The sequence below is a fragment of the Rattus norvegicus genome, chromosome 19 (assembly GCF_021556685.1).
Source record: "Rattus norvegicus strain SHRSP/BbbUtx chromosome 19, alternate assembly SHRSP_T2T, whole genome shotgun sequence".
NCBI classification, from domain to species: Eukaryota; Metazoa; Chordata; class Mammalia; order Rodentia; family Muridae; genus Rattus; species Rattus norvegicus.
Genome location: NC_141552.1, coordinates 38,725,303 through 38,744,995, shown reverse-complemented (window position 1 = coordinate 38,744,995; position 19,693 = coordinate 38,725,303). Strand labels below are relative to the sequence as shown.

General features: G+C 50.5%; 1 protein-coding gene and 1 long non-coding RNA gene across 12 annotated transcripts in view; one reads left to right on the top strand and one right to left on the bottom strand.

Annotated features, from left to right (window-relative positions):
- Positions 1-19,693, top strand: part of Cacna1a (calcium voltage-gated channel subunit alpha1 A) — a 297,093-nt gene that overhangs the window by 197,305 nt on the left and 80,095 nt on the right. For all 11 annotated transcript variants that reach the window (NM_012918.6, XM_087593877.1, XM_087593876.1 and 8 more), the window contains 8 exon segments: positions 3,500-3,709; positions 7,448-7,560; positions 10,265-10,377; positions 10,474-10,605; positions 10,931-11,003; positions 14,466-14,583; positions 14,711-14,778; positions 18,128-18,234. In NM_012918.6, the coding sequence (NP_037050.3) occupies positions 3,500-3,709; positions 7,448-7,560; positions 10,265-10,377; positions 10,474-10,605; positions 10,931-11,003; positions 14,466-14,583; positions 14,711-14,778; positions 18,128-18,234 (934 nt within the window).
- Positions 1-19,693, bottom strand: part of LOC134483326 (uncharacterized) — a 72,293-nt gene that overhangs the window by 51,529 nt on the left and 1,071 nt on the right. The window lies entirely within an intron of this gene.

Sequence of the window (19,693 nt, the reverse complement as noted above, 5' to 3'; positions counted from 1 at the left end):
ACCCTAAAGCCAAGCAAATTTAAAAGTCTGTGCTGGCCAAGGGGATGACTTTGGGGGTAAAACCTTGCCTTGCAAGCATGAGGACTTGAGTTCGAATCTCAGAGCCCATGGAAAGCCAGAGTCAGTAGCATGTGTCTGTAGCCCTAGTACATCAGTGAGCTAGAAGGCAAAGACAGATGCCCTGCTAGAAACTTAAAGGCCAGCTAGCTAGCATCGAACAGCACAAAAGATCTGATTTCAGTGGGAATGGTGGCACACTCTAATACCAGCACTGGAAGGCAAAGACAGGTGGATCTCTATGAGTTCAAGACCATACCGGTATACTTAGTGAGTTCCAGGCCAGCCAGGGCTACGTGGTAAGACCCCGTCTCAGACAAACAATAAACAAAAACCCTTTTCAAACAGTGTAGAAGGTGAGGGTGGCATCCAAAGTTGTCACCTACACATGTGCCACGCGTGTGAATGCACGTACAAGTGTCACTCCACGTACACAGGGAACTTTTGAAAGAAGTTTCAGCTTTTTAAATGGACCCCAAACACAGTCTATAGTTTGATACCCCATGGTGGGTTTCACCCAGGCAGCAAATCTGCTCAAGCACAAAGGAAGAGACCTCATGCTAACCACTAGCCTCCTTGATGGCCCAGAAGGGGATTTGGGCTCCCAGAGCTCTAAGAAGGGAACCCTATGGCTGTGCTTCTTCACTGGCCTCACTGTGCTGTGAATTAGTTGGGTGAGCATCCCCGAACAGGCGTCTCCCATGCTGAGGCACTGACTGAAGGGCGAGGAAAGGGACCTGGGCGGGGATAAGATGGATGTCTGCCTGAAAGATAAGTTCCTTCATTGTCAGATGTGGTCAGGCAATGTAGCAGTGCATTACAAACTTCAAAATGGCGGGGAGCTGGGAAGATGCCTGGTGGCTAAGGTGCTGCCTGTACAAGTCTCGTGCTCCAGGGTCCATGTACAGAGAGTTGGGTGTAATGGCCCATGCTAATTGTCACAGCGTGGAGAAGGTGCATCCTTGAGGCTCTCTGGCCAGACAATCTAACCTGGAAGGCAAGGTCCAAACCCTGTCTCAAAAAAAAAAAAATGTGGCTGGTACCTGAAGACCTCAGGCTTTCACATGCACATATGCACACAGGTGCACACAGACATAAGAACTCAAAATCGTGTAGGTGTGCATACATGCATGAGTGCACATGCACACAGGCGCACACACAGAGCTGAGAGACAAAAGAAAATCGTGTGGGTGTGTTGCTTTCCTGTCACTGACTCACACCTGAGGTCATCCATCCGCTTGTAAGGAGGGAAAGGTGCTTCCAGCTCATAGCTGGGAGGTCCTGTCGACTGTCGTTCATTTCCTGCGGCTAAAGCAGCTGCTTCTGTCACAGCAGCAGGGAGCAGAGAGGTCAGGAGCAGTCGGGGCAGAAACTCAAGGCAGAAGCCGATGCATGGGTCATGGAGGGGTGCCGCTTACTGGCTTGCTTCCTCTGGCTTGCTCAGCTTGCTTTCTTATAGAACCCAGGACCATGCTCAGCGATGGCACAGCCCACAGTGGGCTGGGCCCTCCCTCCCACCCTACTCTCTAAGAAAATGCCCCCACAGACTTGCCTACAGGCCAGTCTTATGGAGACATTTTCTCAATTAAGATGTCCTCTTCCCAGATACGTATAAATTTGTCAAATTGACCAAAAACCAAGCAGCACATTCCTCTAGGCCCATCTCATGGCGTCTGTCACCTCCTATTTATGCTAAAAGCCTGGGAGCATTTAAGATGCAAACCATGGCAGTAAGGTAATCACGTGGAACTGGCACGAGCTGCCCATGCTATGGTGTACATGTGCTTCAGACCACCTTCAGAGGCTGCAGACAGCGCAGTAGCAGGAATGCCCACTGCCCTCGTAAGCCTGGCTCCAACCCCAGCACCCACACGGGGAAGCTCACAACAGCCTAGCTCTAGGGTACCTGACATCCTCTGCTGGCCTGTGTGGGCACGTGCGCACACACACACACACACAGACACACACTCACACACACACACACACAGATACAGACACACACTCACACACACAGACACATACACACATAGACACACACACAGAAATACACACACACAGACACACACACAGACACACACACAGACACACACAGACACACTCATGCATGCACACACGCACATACACACACACAGACACACACAGACAGACACACACACACGCACACTCATGCATGCACACACGCACATACACAAATGTACATAAAAATGGTAATAAAAAAAAATCCAACTACATAATCCACAATTAATTCTCTTCAATTTATATCTACTTGCATAAAATGTAATTAAATTATATTTTTAAATTTGTAATAAATTTTTAATGTAATCATTTTTAAAAGGTGGGCGCCATGGCTCAGTAGTACTGTGTATGCCTGCTGTGTACAAGGCCCTGAGCGCCAGTCTTGACACAGTCAAAAAAGTGAGGAAACAAAGGGAGGAATAAGACACAGAATACAGAGCATGTGGGAAAAGTGAAGCCTCTGTAGGCAGAGGTCTCCAATCAGTTATTACACCCGGGGCCTGGAGAGATGCCCGGAATGGACCTGAATTCAGTTCCCATACCCACATCAGGTGGTCATGGCCACCAATAACCCTAGTCTTCTTCTGGCCTCAAGAGCATCTGTACACATGGCACATGCTCACGCGCGCGCGCGCGCACACACACACACACACGTGTGCACACACACACACACGTGTGCACACACACACACCATGTGAAAATAAATATTTAAAAATAATTATTACATTCCATTTGGATAGAATAAATGTCTAGTGTATATGGTGTGTACATCCATGCATGTGCAAGATGTATGCACCCTGTCTGCATGATGTCTGTGTGGGTACACATACATTTGGAGGCTGGACAGCAGCCTGAGGTGACTTCCTCGGGAACCCTGCCCACCTCCCTAGAGAGCTGATCTCTCACTAGCCTGGAGTTTACAGACTAGGCTGGATTGGCTGGCCAGTGAGTTTCCTGTCATAAGCACTGGGATTACAAGTGTGCTCCACTCGGTCCAGGTTTGATGTGGGTTTTAGGGTTGAACTTGGGTCTTTGTGGTTTGGGGACAAGCACTTACTGACAAGCCATCCCGTGGTCCCAGATATTTAATGCGTGTTTTCCTTGACTGGCAGCTTCCACATGGATGGGAATTCTGCCTCTGTCTTGTCCCCAGCTCAGTGCCTAGTGAGAACAGTTCCCCAGTGACCCCCAACTGAGTGCCCCTAATCTGAACATCCAAAAGGCAACAAGCCACATGATGCTGCACGTGAGAAAGACCGAATTGCCCATGTGGGGAACCCAGGATCCTGTCGTCCCTCAGCCTCGGGGGCTTTGGATCTCGTAACTCCCATCCTGGGAATTTGCAGCAGAGACCCTGTTCCATCTCATGTGGCTTCCTCACCGAGAACCATCCTGGGCCTCACCGTCTCCATCTTTTTCCTGACAGGGTCTCCCTTCGCCAGAGCCAGCATCAAAAGTGCCAAGCTGGAGAATTCGACTTTTTTCCACAAAAAGGAGAGAAGAATGCGTTTCTACATCCGCCGCATGGTCAAAACTCAGGCCTTCTACTGGACCGTGCTCAGTCTGGTAGCCCTCAACACGCTGTGCGTCGCCATTGTCCACTACAACCAGCCCGAGTGGCTCTCCGACTTCCTCTGTGAGTGCAGCTCTGAGGCATTTGCTCTCTGCTGGCCTCTCTGGCCCTTCCTGAACCCACCCTTGCCTGTGACCGTATCTGAGCTGAAACAGGGGCCATGCAGTTGCTGCCTGCATTAGCCTGGTGTCAGCCGGAGACCCGAGGCAGCTAAGGGAATAAAGGTGAAAGGAAGGGTTCTGTAGCTCATGGTTTGCCAGGGTCAAGGGTCACAGTTTGCCACCCGCTGTGACTTAGCTCTGGCAGAACCCTTGGGTGAGTGACAAGGGGTTGAAAGGAATGTGTTGCAGAGCCTGTGGTCACACCTACAGCAAGGGAGCTGAGACAAACACAGATAGACAGACAGACATCAAAAAGAGAAAAGCGATAGGGACTGGCTAGATGGCTTGCTGGGTAAAGGCACGGGTGTCAAGCCTGGAAACCTGAGTTGATTTCCAGAACCCACCTGGCAGAAAAAGAAAACAGAGCCCCAAAAGCCCTCTGACTCCACAGGAACACTGTGGCATGGGCATGCCCACACATACACACACATACGTGCACACATGCATGCACACACACAGCATTAAACAAAAAGAAGCACAGAAAGTCAGAGACCGTCAGAGATAGATATAAATGCAAAGACAGAAACAGCAAGACATTGACAGTGACAGACAGACAGAGACAGACGGACAACAAGGCTTGTGTTCCCACTCTATAGTCCGGCCTCCTGTGACACAAACCTTTGAAAAGGACACAGAACACAGCCAGCCTTGCCCTGCCCATCTTTCTCTCAGTCCTGAGAGTCCAAAGCTGGAAGTCAGGCTGCTGTTTTTAAGTGAGTTACAAGAATACAGATGAATTGTGGATGGAGGAGACAGGAGAGAGACCATGAGAGAGCCACATGGAGACAGCAGGGGTCTTTAACCCTCAGAGCACAGCTCAGAATGTCCATGTGATACGCACTTCCAAGTTCTCACCTTAGAACTGCATGTTTCCTGCAGATAATGCCGGACTCTAACCACTGAGCCATACCCACAACCCACACTAGGGGATTCTAAGCCCTGGACCCCCACCCCCTTCTTTGTTGAAACTTCTGCTTCTCTCCCTCCTCTCTTCCTGCTCCTTTTGCCTCCCATCTGCCCAGGACTGGTTTTTAGAAGACCCCTTGAACATCTAGCTTTCTCAGCCAATCCAGAACCCACAGGGGTTTTGCCCTCTGGACTTGACCCAGATTTTCAGGATTTGCCTAAACTAAGCATGGGCTCTGGAAGGTGGGAGCCTCCAGGCCTGGAAAAACTCTCAGAAATCAACAGAAAGGGTGTGGGCCTGACAGGGGTGTGGCCCACCTGGCCCTCCCCTGGAGCCCCCTTGAGAACTACTAAATCTTTTATGCCCCCCAGAGTCATTCTGACCTGTTCACTGCCCTTGTTCAGAAGTGGCCTAGGACAGCTATAAGGATAGTCATGCCTTTGACCTAGTAAGGCCCAAATTGTATTTCAGAGGACTGATTCCTTGAACCTTTGTGGTCCCCAGGCCTGTTGTCTGACCCCACAGGACACCCCAAGGGGACTGTTCTTTATCTGGGCCTGACCTGCTTCCGAGCTGTCTAATTGCATCTGGTCCCTCTGGAGCTGTGCAAACAAGGGCTCGTTGTTTCTCGATATGACCTCTCCTTGCACGCTATTTTTACTTGCCTATTTTCCTCCACTAATCATCTTCAGCCTGTCCTGGTTATGGAAATGGGGGATTGGGGCTTCCTGCCTGGAGGCTTCGGTGTAGACGTCTTTTCGTTAACCCCATTTTCCAGTTATGAAAAAAGACAGAGAGGTGAAGGTGCTTTTCCAAGGTCTCGGAGCTTCTAAAGGATGAATCCAGGATTCGAACCCAGGCAGTTGTATGCCTCAATCCAAGCTGTGTCTGGTGTTGGAGTCTGTGAAGTCTCGATGCCTGCCCTACCCCCAAGGCCCAGACTGTCACCCACTGATCAGAGGTCTTCAGTCCTAAAGCAATCTATAAGCAACAAAGGATGGAGCAGTGTGACTGAAGACATAGCTCAGTTTCCGAGAAATACAGACCAGAACAAAGGAGCCCCTTGAGATGAAATCTCACATTGATCAGAAGCTCTTCATGGACCCGGGAGAGGGTTTGCCTGGCCTTCCTGAGGGTTCACCAGAGTGTTGTGTTACTAACTCCCATGTTCCCATGGCAACTAAGGAGCAAGCATCTCAGACACTTCTGTCCTCATAGAGCTACCCTACTGCGTCTCAGAGGGGCTAGATGTTATAGGCAGATCTGCTTCCTTCCCTAGCTGCTCTGGCCTGGTTACCAAGAGTTTCTCCCCAAAATAAGGAGCTTCTGAGAATCTTACAAATCAAGGGCAGTTTTGACAAGCAAAGACAATGAGGGATATTTGCAAATCCATTCAAACCACCTCCCTAAAGCATGACCTAGCTTGGGCTCTTGACAGTCATCTTAGCTAACCCACACTACTGTAACAAAATACCCGAGGCTGGGTAAATTAAGAGCCATAGACATTTTCTTTTTTGAATTCCTGGAATCTGGGAAGTCTACACATGGCCCTCAGGGAGGCTTGGTTGTCCACTGGGAAGTTGTTCTCTACCCTCAAAGCTGTCCTCTGGAAAGAGTGAGTGAAAGCCAGAAGATGAACACCCACATCAAGCCCCTTTATAAGCACATCTGGGCTGTTCACAGAGCTCTAAGCCTCGGTTCCCCTTCAGCCATCTCACATTGTCCCCGCAGTTTATACACCGTGGGAACTGCTCCCTTAGGGAATACCTCTTGGCATGGGTTTTAGAGGACAGAGTTGATGGCACACACCTTTAATCCCAACACTAGGGAGGCAGGAGAGGCAGATCCCTGTGAATTTGAGGCCAGCCTGGTCTACAGAAAAATGCCAAGACTAGGTAGTGAGAGCCTGTGTCTCAATAAGCGAATTCTCACAGATTTCCAGAAAGGAGCACAGGCATTCAAACAATTCTCAAACAGAACTAGCTCGGAGCCCTGACTATGAAGTTTGTAGAAATTACTTTGAATCCTCAATCTGTCCTTTCTTTACACCTCCGTTTGCTTGCCGTTTTATTCTGTCTGTTGCGGTGCTAGAATGGAACCCAGGGTTTTATATTGATGGCCTGGTGGTGCCCTACCACTGAACTCTCCATTGGGGAATTCTAGGCAGAGGCTCTACCACTAAGCCACACCCCCAGGGCCTCATTGGGGGATTCTAGGCAGGGGTGCTACGACTAAGCCACACCTCCAGGGCCTCATTGGGGGATTCTAGGCTGGCTTTCTGCTGCTGATTCAAGGCCTCTGCCTCTCACGGTCTAGATTCAGGCAGTCATTCCACAAATGTCTGGCTGTACCTGGAATCCAATTAGTCCCTCACTAAATGTAATAAAGCCACACAGGGATTCATCAGTCAACACAAAAGCTTCGTCCATAGCACTGTCCTACGCTCGACTTTCCTCATCAAACCAGGGTAAAAACTATTCAATCAATACCCACTGGATTTTTCTCTCACTCTTTTAAGACTGGCCTAAATTTGGATGGTTGGTTGGAAGATTGAGGGCAGTTGGCCCTATTCTGTTGCAGACGAAAAGCTGAGGCCATGGAGAAGAATCCGGGCATAGCCATTGATATATAGAGTGTTGTCTTCCTCCCTGCCTGCCAGGGAGACACCCGAGAAAATGCAGGGGCACAGGACTTCCCCACAGCCTAAACCACTCTTCTTCCTTTCCCTTCCAGACTATGCAGAATTCATTTTCTTAGGACTCTTTATGTCCGAAATGTTTATAAAAATGTATGGGCTCGGGACACGGCCTTACTTCCACTCTTCCTTCAACTGCTTTGACTGTGGGGTAAGTACTGTGTTTTCTCATCTCATCAGCGATGGTTGATTCCTGGGAACTTGGTAGTCAAGGTGAGGGGGCTGTATGTGACTCCTGCTGCAGTCCTAGAACCTGAGTCCGAGACAGTTGTGAGCCAAGGGTAACTTGGGCTGCCTTTTGGTAACAAGATGGTGGAGATGGTGGTAGCAGCATCGATGATGACGACGATGATGATGGAGATGATGATGATAGTGAGGATGATGGTGATGATGATGATGGTGATGATGATGATGGTGATGGTGTGATGATGGTGATGATGGTAATGGTGATGATGGTGATGGTGATGATTGGAGACAATGATGTTGGTGATGATGGTGATGGTGGGATGGTGATGATGGTGGATGATAATAAGGTCACCTCTGGATGTGCAGTGAGTAGGAAAAGAAGGAGAGGGGCACCAAGGACACACAGCTGCTGTCTCCAAATAGGAACAGCTTAAACTATGTTAGGTAAGTAAAGATAGGGAACCCAGTGGTTCTTCAGTGAGTAAAGAATGGAACTAATTTTTATTTTAAACTCTCAAGGCAGCCAAGCAGTGGTGGCACAGTGGGGAGGCAGAGGCAGGCGAATCTCTGAGATTGAGGCCAGCCCGATCTACAAAGTGAGTTTCAGGACAGCCAGGGGTACACAGAGAAACCCTGTCTCAAAACAAACAAAACAAAACAAAACAAAACAAAACAAAGGAAGAAAAGAAAACAGGAAAACAGGGGCTGGAGAGATGGCTCAGCAGTTAAGAGCACTGACTGCTCTTCCGTAGGACCCTGGTTCAATTCCCACATGTTGGCTCACAACTGTCTATGATTCTTATCCCAAGGGCTCTCACACAGATATACATACAGGCACATAAAATAAAAATAAATGAATTAGCTTTTAAAACCCTAGGACAAACGCAGTAGCAGGCACCTTTAATCCAGGCACTTGCGAGGTAGACACAGAAGGATTAAGAGTTCAAGACCACTCTGGGCTACATCATTCACGATTAGTGTGTGCTTTATAGTTCAAGACCAGCTTGGGCTTGGCCTACATGACACGGGTTTGTTTGTTTCTTTTAAAAAAAAAAAAAGATCTTGGCCTAGCATGATGGTTCAGTCAGTAAAGGTGCTTGCTGTCTAGCCTGAGTTCAACTCCCAGGACCCACATGCAACAAGAAGAGAACCAACAAGAAGAGGTCCTCTGCCCTCCACAGGAAGACTGTGGCACACACACCCAATCATATCCATAATAACAACAAATAATAAATAACTTTAAAATAAATAAATATAAATTAAAATACTAAGAGAGAGAGAAGGGGGGCTGGAGAGATGGCTCAGTGGTTAAGAGCACTGACTGCTCTTCCAGAGGTCCTGAGTTCAATTCCCAGCAACCACATGGTGGCTCACAACCATCTGAAATAAAGTCTGATACCCTCTTCTGGTGTGTCTGAAGACAGCTACAGTGTATCCATATACATTAAATAAATAAGTCTTTAAGAGAGAGACAGACAGAGAGAGAGAGAGAGAGAGAGAGAGAGAGAGAGAGAGAGAGAGAGCACCTTGAAGAAAACCAGACACATAATACCTAATTCCATTTCTATGAAGTGGCCAAGGACACAGAGCCACAAACATCAGCACTGGGGCTCAGATGAGAAAGACAGGGTGTGCTCCGGGTATGTGGGACCTGTGTGGCCCTGTGTGGATGTAGGCTGGCCTGGAGTTATGTAGATAACAGTAGGCTACTGTGGATGCCTCTGAGCTGTGCACCCAGAGGGTTAATTCTGGGGTGTGTGTGTGTGTGTGTGTGTGTGTGTGTGTGTGTGTGTGTGTGTGTGTGTGTTGAAACAGTATTTCTCTCTGTAACCCAGGCTGACTACCTCCAACTCCCAGTGATCCTCCTGCCTCAGCTTCTCAAGGGCTGGGACAGCACGCATATGTGAGGGTTTGGGGTTGTTTGTTTGTTTTAGGGGGTAGGGTTTCTCTGTGTAGCCCTGGCTGTCCTGATTCTGCTATGTAGACCAGGCTGGCCTTGAACACAGAGATCTGCCTGCCTTTGCCTCTCAAGTGCTGGAATTAAAGACATGCACCATCATTACCTAGCAGAGTGAGCCTTTAAGAAATAAAAGTAAAGGAAAAAGATGAGTTGTGCCCCATCATCTATTAATCACTGTGACAAATGCATGACAGATGCCCCCAGGTGGTGGCAAGTGCCCAGGGATGGCAGGTGCCCTGGGGTGGCAGGTGCCCAGGGATGGCAGGTGCCCTGGGGTGGCAGGTGCCCAGGTGGTGGCAGGTGCCCAGGTGGTGGCAGGTGCCCAGGTAGTGGCAATTCATGCCTTTAGTCACAGGAATTGGAGGCAGAGACAGGTAGATCACTGAGGCCTACCAGCCTACAGAGTGAGTTCCAGGACAGCCAGGGCTACACAGAGAAACCCTGTCTCAAAAACAAACAGAAACAAAGTCTGCCAGAAAGAACATGAAGGAAGAGGGGATTTCAACCCCTAGTGACAGAGGTTCTCCAGCCAGACCCCACGTCTTAACAGCTTCATAGACTGCCAATAAGCAGCCTAACCCTGAGCCAGTGGAGACCTTCCAGATAGACGCCATCACGTGCCCCTGAAGGGTGGACCTGGTTTGGGCCCTGGGAAAGGGTTGGAGTCCTGAGGCCGGGCGTGACCTTGAGGCCTTGCTCTCTGCTGCAGGTCATCATCGGGAGCATCTTTGAAGTCATCTGGGCCGTCATCAAACCGGGTACATCCTTTGGAATCAGCGTGTTACGAGCTCTCAGGTTACTGCGTATTTTCAAAGTCACAAAGTAAGTCTTGGAGGTTTCTCAGCGCTCTGACCAGGGGATGAGGAGGGAAGGCCTGCATTTCCCTGATCTGACCCCCACTTTGGCTTCTGTCGGCAGGTACTGGGCATCTCTCAGAAACCTGGTTGTCTCCCTCCTCAACTCCATGAAATCCATCATAAGTCTGCTGTTCCTCCTCTTCCTCTTCATTGTCGTCTTTGCCCTCTTGGGGATGCAGCTGTTTGGTGGCCAGTAAGTGCTCCTGCCTTCTTGGAGTTCTCACCCCGAGCTCCTTCTCAGCTTCCACCACACACACATGCACAGGTACAGATGCACACACATGCACAGGTATGCACATACACAGCTACACACACACCCTGACCCCTTTGAGCTGACCATCATCGTTTTGTGACTGCCCTCAGGACGATAATGGTTGTATAAGGCAGTGGGCTCCTGCATGCCAGATACGGTATCTTCCGGGGAAACAGAGATACTCTAGATGTTACCATGGAAACCAGAAACCGAACCAGGACTTCAGAGAAGGAGGGCTAACATAAAATGTCCTTGCTATCTGCAGGTTTAATTTTGACGAGGGGACTCCTCCCACCAACTTCGACACTTTTCCAGCAGCAATAATGACTGTGTTTCAGGTATGAACTTCCTTGGCCCTGATTCAGGCTCCTTAAATACTAGACAGGGGCTTCCCAACAGCCCAGGAGCATCCCCGAATTCTTCGGTCTCTTCCCTTCCCCACTGTTTTGGAATGCTTGCTTTTACTGTTGCTGAAGATGCAGCTCAGTGCGAGAGCATTTATTTAATACATTGTGAGGCCCCGATTCCTGCGTTAAGTACAGCCAAACACAATGCACGCACACCAAGAAGAGGCTGCTATGTAGGACCACACAGGAAAGTGCCTGAGCCGGTTGGGGTACAGAAGAGCCTTGCTTGAGGTTTTCCCCGAGAAGGAGCAGGTGAAGTGGACTGTCCGCCCTGTGCTGGAATGACTGGACGGAGGACCCTGACAGAGCTGTCAGGGTGAGCTGTTCTACATCAGGAGAACAATAGCTAAACTCTTCCCAGGAATTGGCTTCCCCAGGATGAGACCATCCCTCCAGGGTCGGCAGGGCTCCAGCTACTTAGGTACGGCATGATGCACACTGGACATGGAGGTTAGGGCAAGAGGATGTAAGGGTTCATCTTCAGTATACAATGAGTTTGTGGCCAGCCTGGGCTACATGAAACACTGTTGAAAGAAAGATGGAAAGGCAGAAGGGCGAGGGAGAGAAGGAGGGACGGAGGGAAGAAGGGAAGCCAAAAAGAAAAGAGAACCCAGGGTAATATCATACACCTATAATCCTAACACTCAGAAGACTGAGACTAGAGGATCTCCAGTTCAAGGCCAGGCTGTGAGACCCCACCCAAAACAAGACAAAGCAAAAGGGGAAAGGCCTGGTTGATGCATCTACCCATCTTTGAAGCAGGAGTCTCCACATGTTTCCAGGACAAGGAGGCTTGCTTCCTCTTGGGGTACCTACACTGAGGCTTGGAGACTGGCCCATCAGAGATCTCTAATGTATTCAAACTGATTTTGTTTCCTTTGGAAGAGAATGGAATTATGTAGAGACTATGGCTCCCATCCTTCCTTTTCTTAATAAGCTGGCTGTTTCTAAATGAGACTTCAAGGCTGGCTTGAGAGAGGACAGCTGGGAAGCAATGCCCAGAACCAGAGGACAGATGATTAACAGGCCCTAGCTCCTCCCAGAACAGAGACAGTGTCTGCAGACCCTGCTGACTGTCTGCAGACCCTGCTGACTGTCTGCAGACCCTGCTGATGATCTACAGACTGTTGATTGATTGTCTGCAGACCCGTCGATTGATGGTTTGCAGACCCTGTTAATGGTCATACCTATGTGGGGCAGGCAGATAACACTGACATCTGGTTACCAGAGGCCAGGGGTGTTCAGCAGTTGGCAGGGCACAGGTTGCTCCTCCCAGAGAATGACCCATGCTAGACCAACAGTGCCAGACTGAGAAGCCTGACCACAGCAGAGGAACATTCTAGACTTCTTTCCTATTTCCTTCATCCTCAGGAAACTATGAATAGAAGAAAAGAAACTGGGGTGGGCTTTTTTTGTTGTTGTTTTTCATTTTCTTATTTTCATTTTAAAAGATAGGAAGGCAGATGCTGATGGTGATATACACCTTCAATCCCAGCACGTGGGAAGCAGACGCAGGTGGATCTCTCTGAGTTTGAGGCCAGCCTGGTCTACATAGTGACACCCTGACTATAGATGCATGGGTGGATGGATGGATGGATGGGTGGATGGATGGATGGGTGGGTGGATGGATGGATGGGTGAGTGGATGGACGGACAGACGGACCAATGAGATGTCTCAGTAGGCAAAGGTGATTATTCCCAAGCCTGACAAGTTGAGTCTTGTCTCTGGCGCTCTGTGGTGGACGGAGAACTGACTCCTACATATTGTCTTCTGATTTTCACACTAACACTATGCGCTCTCTCTCTCTCTCTCTCTCTCTCTCTCTCTCTCTCTCTGTGTGTGTGTGTGTGTGTGTGTGTGTGTGTGTGTGTGTACTGCTCGAAGAGCCTGGGTTCAGTTCCCAGCACCCATGTCAGTGGCTCACAACCACCTTGCACATCCGGCTCCAAAGGACCTGACACCCTCTTCCAGCCTCTGGGGACGCCTACAGTCTGGTGCACAAACCCTCAGAGACTCACACACATACACATAATTAAAAATAAAATATGGCTGAGAGAGAGAGAGAGAGAGAGAGAGAGAGAGAGAGAGAGAGAGAGAGAGAACGAGAACTTTCTTTTTAAGGACATTAGATGATTGACCAGGGCAGGAGTCTGTGGCACAGCACAAAGTGCTAACACAGTGTGCCCGCCCGGCTGCTCGGCTCAGCACCACAGAGCCCAAAGCAGTACAGTCTGTACAGTGAGGCCTACTCTACACCGACACACACACACACACACACACACACATACGCGCGTGCACGCACGCACGCACGCATGCACAAACTTGCGCTCAAGTGAATAGAAAGCCTGATCCCCTCAGTTTTCTCCATGCTCATCATGGAGGAATTGTCCCCCGCCAGTGTGTGACCTTTGTGCACTGCCATGGGTGAGCTAAACATCTTAGCTCCTTCATCTCAGAAGTGTGTGTGTGTGTGTGTGTGTGTGTGTGTGTGTGTGTGTGAGAGAGAGAGAGAGAGAGAGAGAGAGAGAGAGAGAGAGTCATATAGCCCAGGCTACCCTCATGCTAGCTGGAGAGAGAGAGAGAGAGAGAGAGAGAGAGAGAGAGAGAGAGTCATATAGCCCAGGCTACCCTCATGCTAGCTGTATAGCTAAGGCTGTCCTTCAATTCATCCTCATACCCACCTCCCCCATGCTAGTATAACGGCGTGCGTGCCACCATGTCTGGTTTAGGTGGTCCTGGGGATAGAGTCCTGGCTTTGTACATGTTAGACAAGTGCTCTACACTCACTACATCTGCTGAGCTACATCTTCAGACCTCTGTCCTCCTCCTCCTCCTGTTCCTCCTCCTCCTCCTGTTCCTCCTCTTCTTCCTCCTCATCCTCCTCCTCCTCTTCCTCCTCCTTCGTCTTCCCCCCTCCTCCCCCCTTTTTCTCCTCCTCCTCTAAGCAGGTGACAGGCTTCAACCTCATGACCCCATGTCACCCCAGTTACTTCTCAAAGTTCCCATAACCGCTGACCATGATGAGCTAGGCAAGGATTCAGCCACGAAGCTCCATCCCCAGGATCCCTGCTTTTTAAATTGTTGTTTGTTGTTAGAGATAGAGACAGGGTCTTGCTAAATTGTCAAATACAACTCATTTGGAGCTGAGCTTCTGCCTTGGAGCTTGACAGGGACCCATTCAGTCCAGAGTGAACACTTGTGTCACAGCAGAGAAGACAGGATAACAGCGAGCCATGAGACTCTCAAGTCCCCTATTTCCCACAGCCTGACTGAGTACCCCCAGCCACAAGCACAGAGGTGGGTGGTTGAAGACCTGGCCTCCGGTAGGCTGACCGTCATGGCGGACGTTGTGGCTGAGAGGGGCTTGGCTGTGTGTTTGTCCCTGTCTTTCAGATCCTGACTGGCGAGGATTGGAATGAGGTCATGTATGATGGGATCAAGTCTCAGGGGGGCGTGCAGGGCGGCATGGTGTTCTCCATCTACTTCATCGTCCTCACCCTCTTCGGGAACTGTATCCTTCGTGGGGGCCAGGGACAGACTGGGTGTGGGTGGAGCAGACGGGACCCAAATGCCCAGGCTCTGTCAGCTCCATCAGGCCGTGAGTTTCCGTCCGCTGCTTTCCCTGACTCGACATGCAGACACCCTGCTGAACGTGTTCTTGGCTATCGCGGTGGACAACCTGGCCAACGCCCAGGAACTCACCAAGGTGGAGGGCACAGTAACCACCTGCTCATGGCAGATCATGACAGCAGGGTTTGGAGGAATGTGGGGGCTGGGTCAGGGCTCTTGCTGGGGATGGGAGCACTGGGCACCTCTCCTGGAGCCGAGCCATCCCTGATCAAGACAGTCTGTAGCCCAGAAGGGGAAGGACGGTAAAGTTGCTACTGAGAATAGATATTCAGCTGCACCCAAAGGCTTGAGGAATAAGGAGTTCCGGGATAATGGGCACTGCCACCAGCCAAAGGACCCACAAGGAGTGACTTGGTAGGGCCTCTGGCAGAGCTGAAGCTAGCAAGGCTCAGCCACAGTGACGAGGGATGCCTCCCCTTCGCTCTCCTTCTGACTTCCACACGGAGCATGTCATGGGATAGTCGATAGGAGGCTACAGACAAGATGCACAGAGGTTACCTGGTTGGGAGGACAGCATGGGCCTGAGGGTTTGTGGTCCCTTCCACATGTGGCCCTGTGCTGAGGAACTAAACAAGAGGAAATGCCCTCGGGCTGGTCTTCCAAGGAACAACAGTAAGGAACTGTGGTGCTTCAGGTGCCGGGCTCTATCTAATCTAGTCTCCCTTTGGAGAAGGGGAAACTGAGGGTCAGAAAAGTCAAAATCTATTGCCAGATGGTATTGGCAGCCACAGCCACTACTTAAAGCGTCATGCAGTGGGTGTGGTGGTGCAGGACTGTGAGCACAGAGCTGAGATAGGATGGTTGCAAGTTCAAGACCCGTGCTACACAGCAAGAACCTGCCTTCCCTCAAAACAGCGCACACGCACACACACACACACTCTCACATCCTCCCTCCACATGTGGGGAAACTGAGGCCAGGGAGGGTAGATGCATGTACCAGACACCAGGAACTACAGGAGCAAAGATGGAACCCTACAAAGGGCAGAGGAGAAGAGATGGGGCGGGGACTCGGGCAGGAAAGCCACTGGATGAGAGGAAGCCGGGTTTTCATTCCTACTCAGTGACGCCAAATTATCTGTGGGCAAACTGGCATCACACGCCCCTCAGGGCAGCCTCCAGCATCCTAACTGTCCTCAGGTCCGTGTCAGTCAGGCCTGGGGGAGGTAACCTTGCTTTCAGCAAAGCAGCTGGCGCCCCCTGGTGGCGACAGTCTGTAAGCAGAGCAGCCAGGTTACCTATGCACTATGCAAAGAAAACAGGACAGGGTGACGCTGAGTGGGGGCTTTGTGCTCAGAGATGGGTGTCTGCCCGGGAGAGGAAAACATAAAGAAACTGCACTTTGTACAAGCTTGAGGTGTCAGGGACAGAGACCATCGCCCTGGAGCCCCTCCCCATGCTCCAGCTTCACAGTGCTGTCCCCAAGTGCCTCAGAACCCAAGACTAGAAGGCTACAGGGGTAGGGACTGCCAACCTTCCATCTGTTGGCCCTGGCAGGAGGGAGGGAGAATTTCCCGGCCCCACCTCCAGCAGGGAAAAGCGGAAGTCTCCCACCCCAGGCACAAAGCCAAGAGTGCAGCCACCATGAATCTGGCTGGCATGTGTCACCACAGGCGGATCCAGCCAGGAGCTCATCCAAGATACAGGAGGCTGGCACAGAAAGACAGGCCAGTTACACTCCACAGTGAAGGCAGCCATCCCCCTGCAGACCCCAGCTTTCCCCTTCATCCATGGTACACACGATTCACACCACTGTAATCCCCAAGTGAGGGAAGGGACTTGTCTGAGGTCCAGGTTAGATACCATACCTCATCCTGTAATCATGGAATGAGTACATACAGTGAGCACAGCCCTGGCTACAGTGAACAAGACAGACAACAGTCCCTGCCCTGGGGAGACAGGGATTCAGGTTGTAGAGGCAGGCCAGAAATCAAGACACATTTTTAAAACCAGTTTGTTAGACGGTGCTGAAGGAAATAGTGCAGTGAGACGAGTCAGGGAGTCCTGGAAGTTTGGTCATGAAGAAGAGGAACAGAGAAGTTGAGAGACTTACTGTAGGTCACACAGCAGTAAGTGGTTGATGCTGGGATTTTAACCCTAGCTGACTGAAACTTGTGGTTTTCTCCACTGCATACAAGACAAACCGGAATGTGCTTCACACCCTCCGAGCAGCCTGCAGAAAATGCAGATTCCGGAGGCAACCCTAGGTCTGAGGTGCTGCCAGGGGCCTAGAAACCTGCGTTTCCAGTGTTGCTGAGGCCAATGTCCCAACGACCTGGTTCTGAAAGATGCCAGACACAGTGCCCGGCATCAGGGAGCCCTGTCTCCTTGTCACTGACAGTGTTTAAGGTGCAGGTTACTTCTGTGCCAGGAGAGCTGAGAAAATGGGGGCAGTCACCCTACAAAGACCCCCATTGCTCCTTATTGCTGGGTTTGTTTTTTTCTGTTCCCTCATTTTTTCTTTGTTTTCCCAATGATGAGTTTTAAACCTTTCTTTTTTTTTTTTTTTCTTTTTTTTTTCGGAGCTGGGGACCGAACCCAGGGCCTTGTGCTTGCTAGGCAAGCGCTCTACCACTGAGCTAAATCCCCAACCCCCAATGATGAGTTTTTCTTTCTTTCATTTCTTTTTTTTTTTTTAATTAAGACAGAGTTTTACTTTGTAGTTCTAGCTGGCCTGGAACTCACTATGTAGACCAGGCTAGCCTCAAATTCACAGAGAACTGCCTGCCTCTGCCTCCTGAGTATTAGGATTAGGGGCTAATTCGCCACCTGCACCACCACACTGGGCAATTGAGGGCTTTTCTGAGACATAGCTAAATGACTTCAAGTTCCCAACCATCTAGGCCATGAAGCCCATAAGCCCACCCCTCTCTCCTGGTCTTCCCACAGTTGGGGCTGAGGATAGACCTTATAGATCCCAGACTGCCTATGGGCTGTCGACAGTGTGGTACAGTGGCTCTGCCACTGGGGCTGCCCAGTGTCTAAGGGGACAGATTCTGAGCACGTAAACAATTTGAAAGCACAGAACACCTACAGACACGGGACTGGGGGTGCAGTTCAGTGACAGAGCTCTGTTCCAGCTGGCACAAACCTGAAACAAAGTTGGGGGAACAGAGGTGGGGGAGCCAGGCATGCTCTTATGTGCCTGTTATTCCAGCACTGGGGAGGCTGGGCTGAGACCATCTCAAGTTCCAAACCAGCTTGGACTACAAAGGTTAGTGAGCTGTCGAGCCAACCTGGCCACAAGGGAATGGCAGTATACTTCACCACCCAGCCTGACTGGGGACCTTGGTTCTAATTGGTGAAGGTCCAGGCTGAGCTTAACTTCTCAGTACCTCATGTTTGCCCCTGGCTGGCAGCGAGGTGGACACCCCGCCTCCTCCCCGCCAGGCCCGTTCTTGTGAACAAGAATCCCACTTGCCTTCTAGGATGAACAAGAAGAGGAAGAGGCAGCCAATCAGAAACTGGCTCTACAGAAAGCCAAGGAGGTGGCAGAAGTGAGTCCCCTGTCTGCAGCCAACATGTCCATAGCTGTGTAAGTAGCCCCAAGCCTTGGTTGCCACCCAGGCAAGGATGTGGGGAGAGTTAGGGTGGCCCCTAACTGCTGAGCCTCTCGCCCCCTTTCTCTCCGTGAGTATTTAGTGAACACCTACTATGCGCCTGGTCCTGTCCTGACTGCCGGGAAGGCAGCATTCATGACTGGGAGGGGCACTTTTGTATAGCTGTTCAAATCAGAGAAAGGATGAATAGTAAGCAAGACAAGTAAGTAAATTATACCCCATGGAACCTCCAGGAAGCAGCCAGGAAGGGGTAGGGAGCTGAGGAGCATGAAACCTGCACCAGGCACTCGACCCACTCTGGAGACAGAGACAGGCAGATCTGTGGGAGTTCCAGACCCAACAGGTCCAGACTAGGGATAATGAGATCCTGCCTCCAGAAAACAAACTTGTTAGGAAAGGCCTTGCCTAAAAGGAAGCAAAACTCGAATGCATGAGAGAGGAGGCAAGGCTCTGAGGCAGGGGAGTTTCAGGAATAGGAAAGAGACTAGTGCGGCACGGAAAAAGAGGGTGAGGAGGCAGAGTTGGCTCCAAGAGTTGTTGCCCCCGATTAAGTTACAGCCAGAGAGAGTTCTTGAGCAGTGGAGTGTCAAGACCAGACTCAGATGCCCTCTGGTGATTCTCGTGGTAGTAGACTGTGGGGGCTGGGATCTTATATGTACTTGAAGGTCAGACTCAGGAACCTGGGCTAGCCCAGGCAAAAAAGAAGAGAACTGGGCAGGGTCATGGGTGCAGCTGGATTCAAGAGTGAACCAGAAGAGGAAGAGGCAGCCAATCAGAAACTGGCTCTACAGAAAGCCAAGGAGGTGGCAGAAGTGAGTCCCCTGATTCTAAGGGAAGAGCAGATACTTCGCCAGTGAATCAGAGGCAGTGGCCAAGGGGCGTGGCTATGGCACAGTAGGCTTCCCGATGGGCCAGTACTACCCAAAGGGCATGCGCAGCCAACTGCTTTCCTCCAGGGACGCCCATGACTCCCACCTGTACACTCCAGCCGCACACAGCCCAAAAGAAAAGGATCAGACATGACTTCATGTGCTGCCATTTAAATCATCTGCTTCTTCATTTGTTGGTTTGTTCATTCATTCATTCATTCTGGCACCGGGATTCATTTGTGGTAGGCAGGCAAGGCCTCCATCACTGAGCCACATACCCAGTCCCTCACCGGTAGAATCTAGGCTGGGGCTCTGCTAGCGAGACAATGGGAGCCTGTAGTGAGTCAGGATATCTTAACGATAACCCAAACCGCTCAGCACAAGGTGCTGGAGAAACAGAGAGACGAAGGAAGGTGCCAAGGGCCCAATATGCCCTTCAGAGGCAGGTTCTCCATCACCTAACTTCCTCCAAGTAGAACCCGCCTCCTAAAGTTCCTGCCACTTCGCATAAGTCCTTGTATCTATAAGCCCAACAATGGACCAGTCGCACACCTGTCCTCGTAGC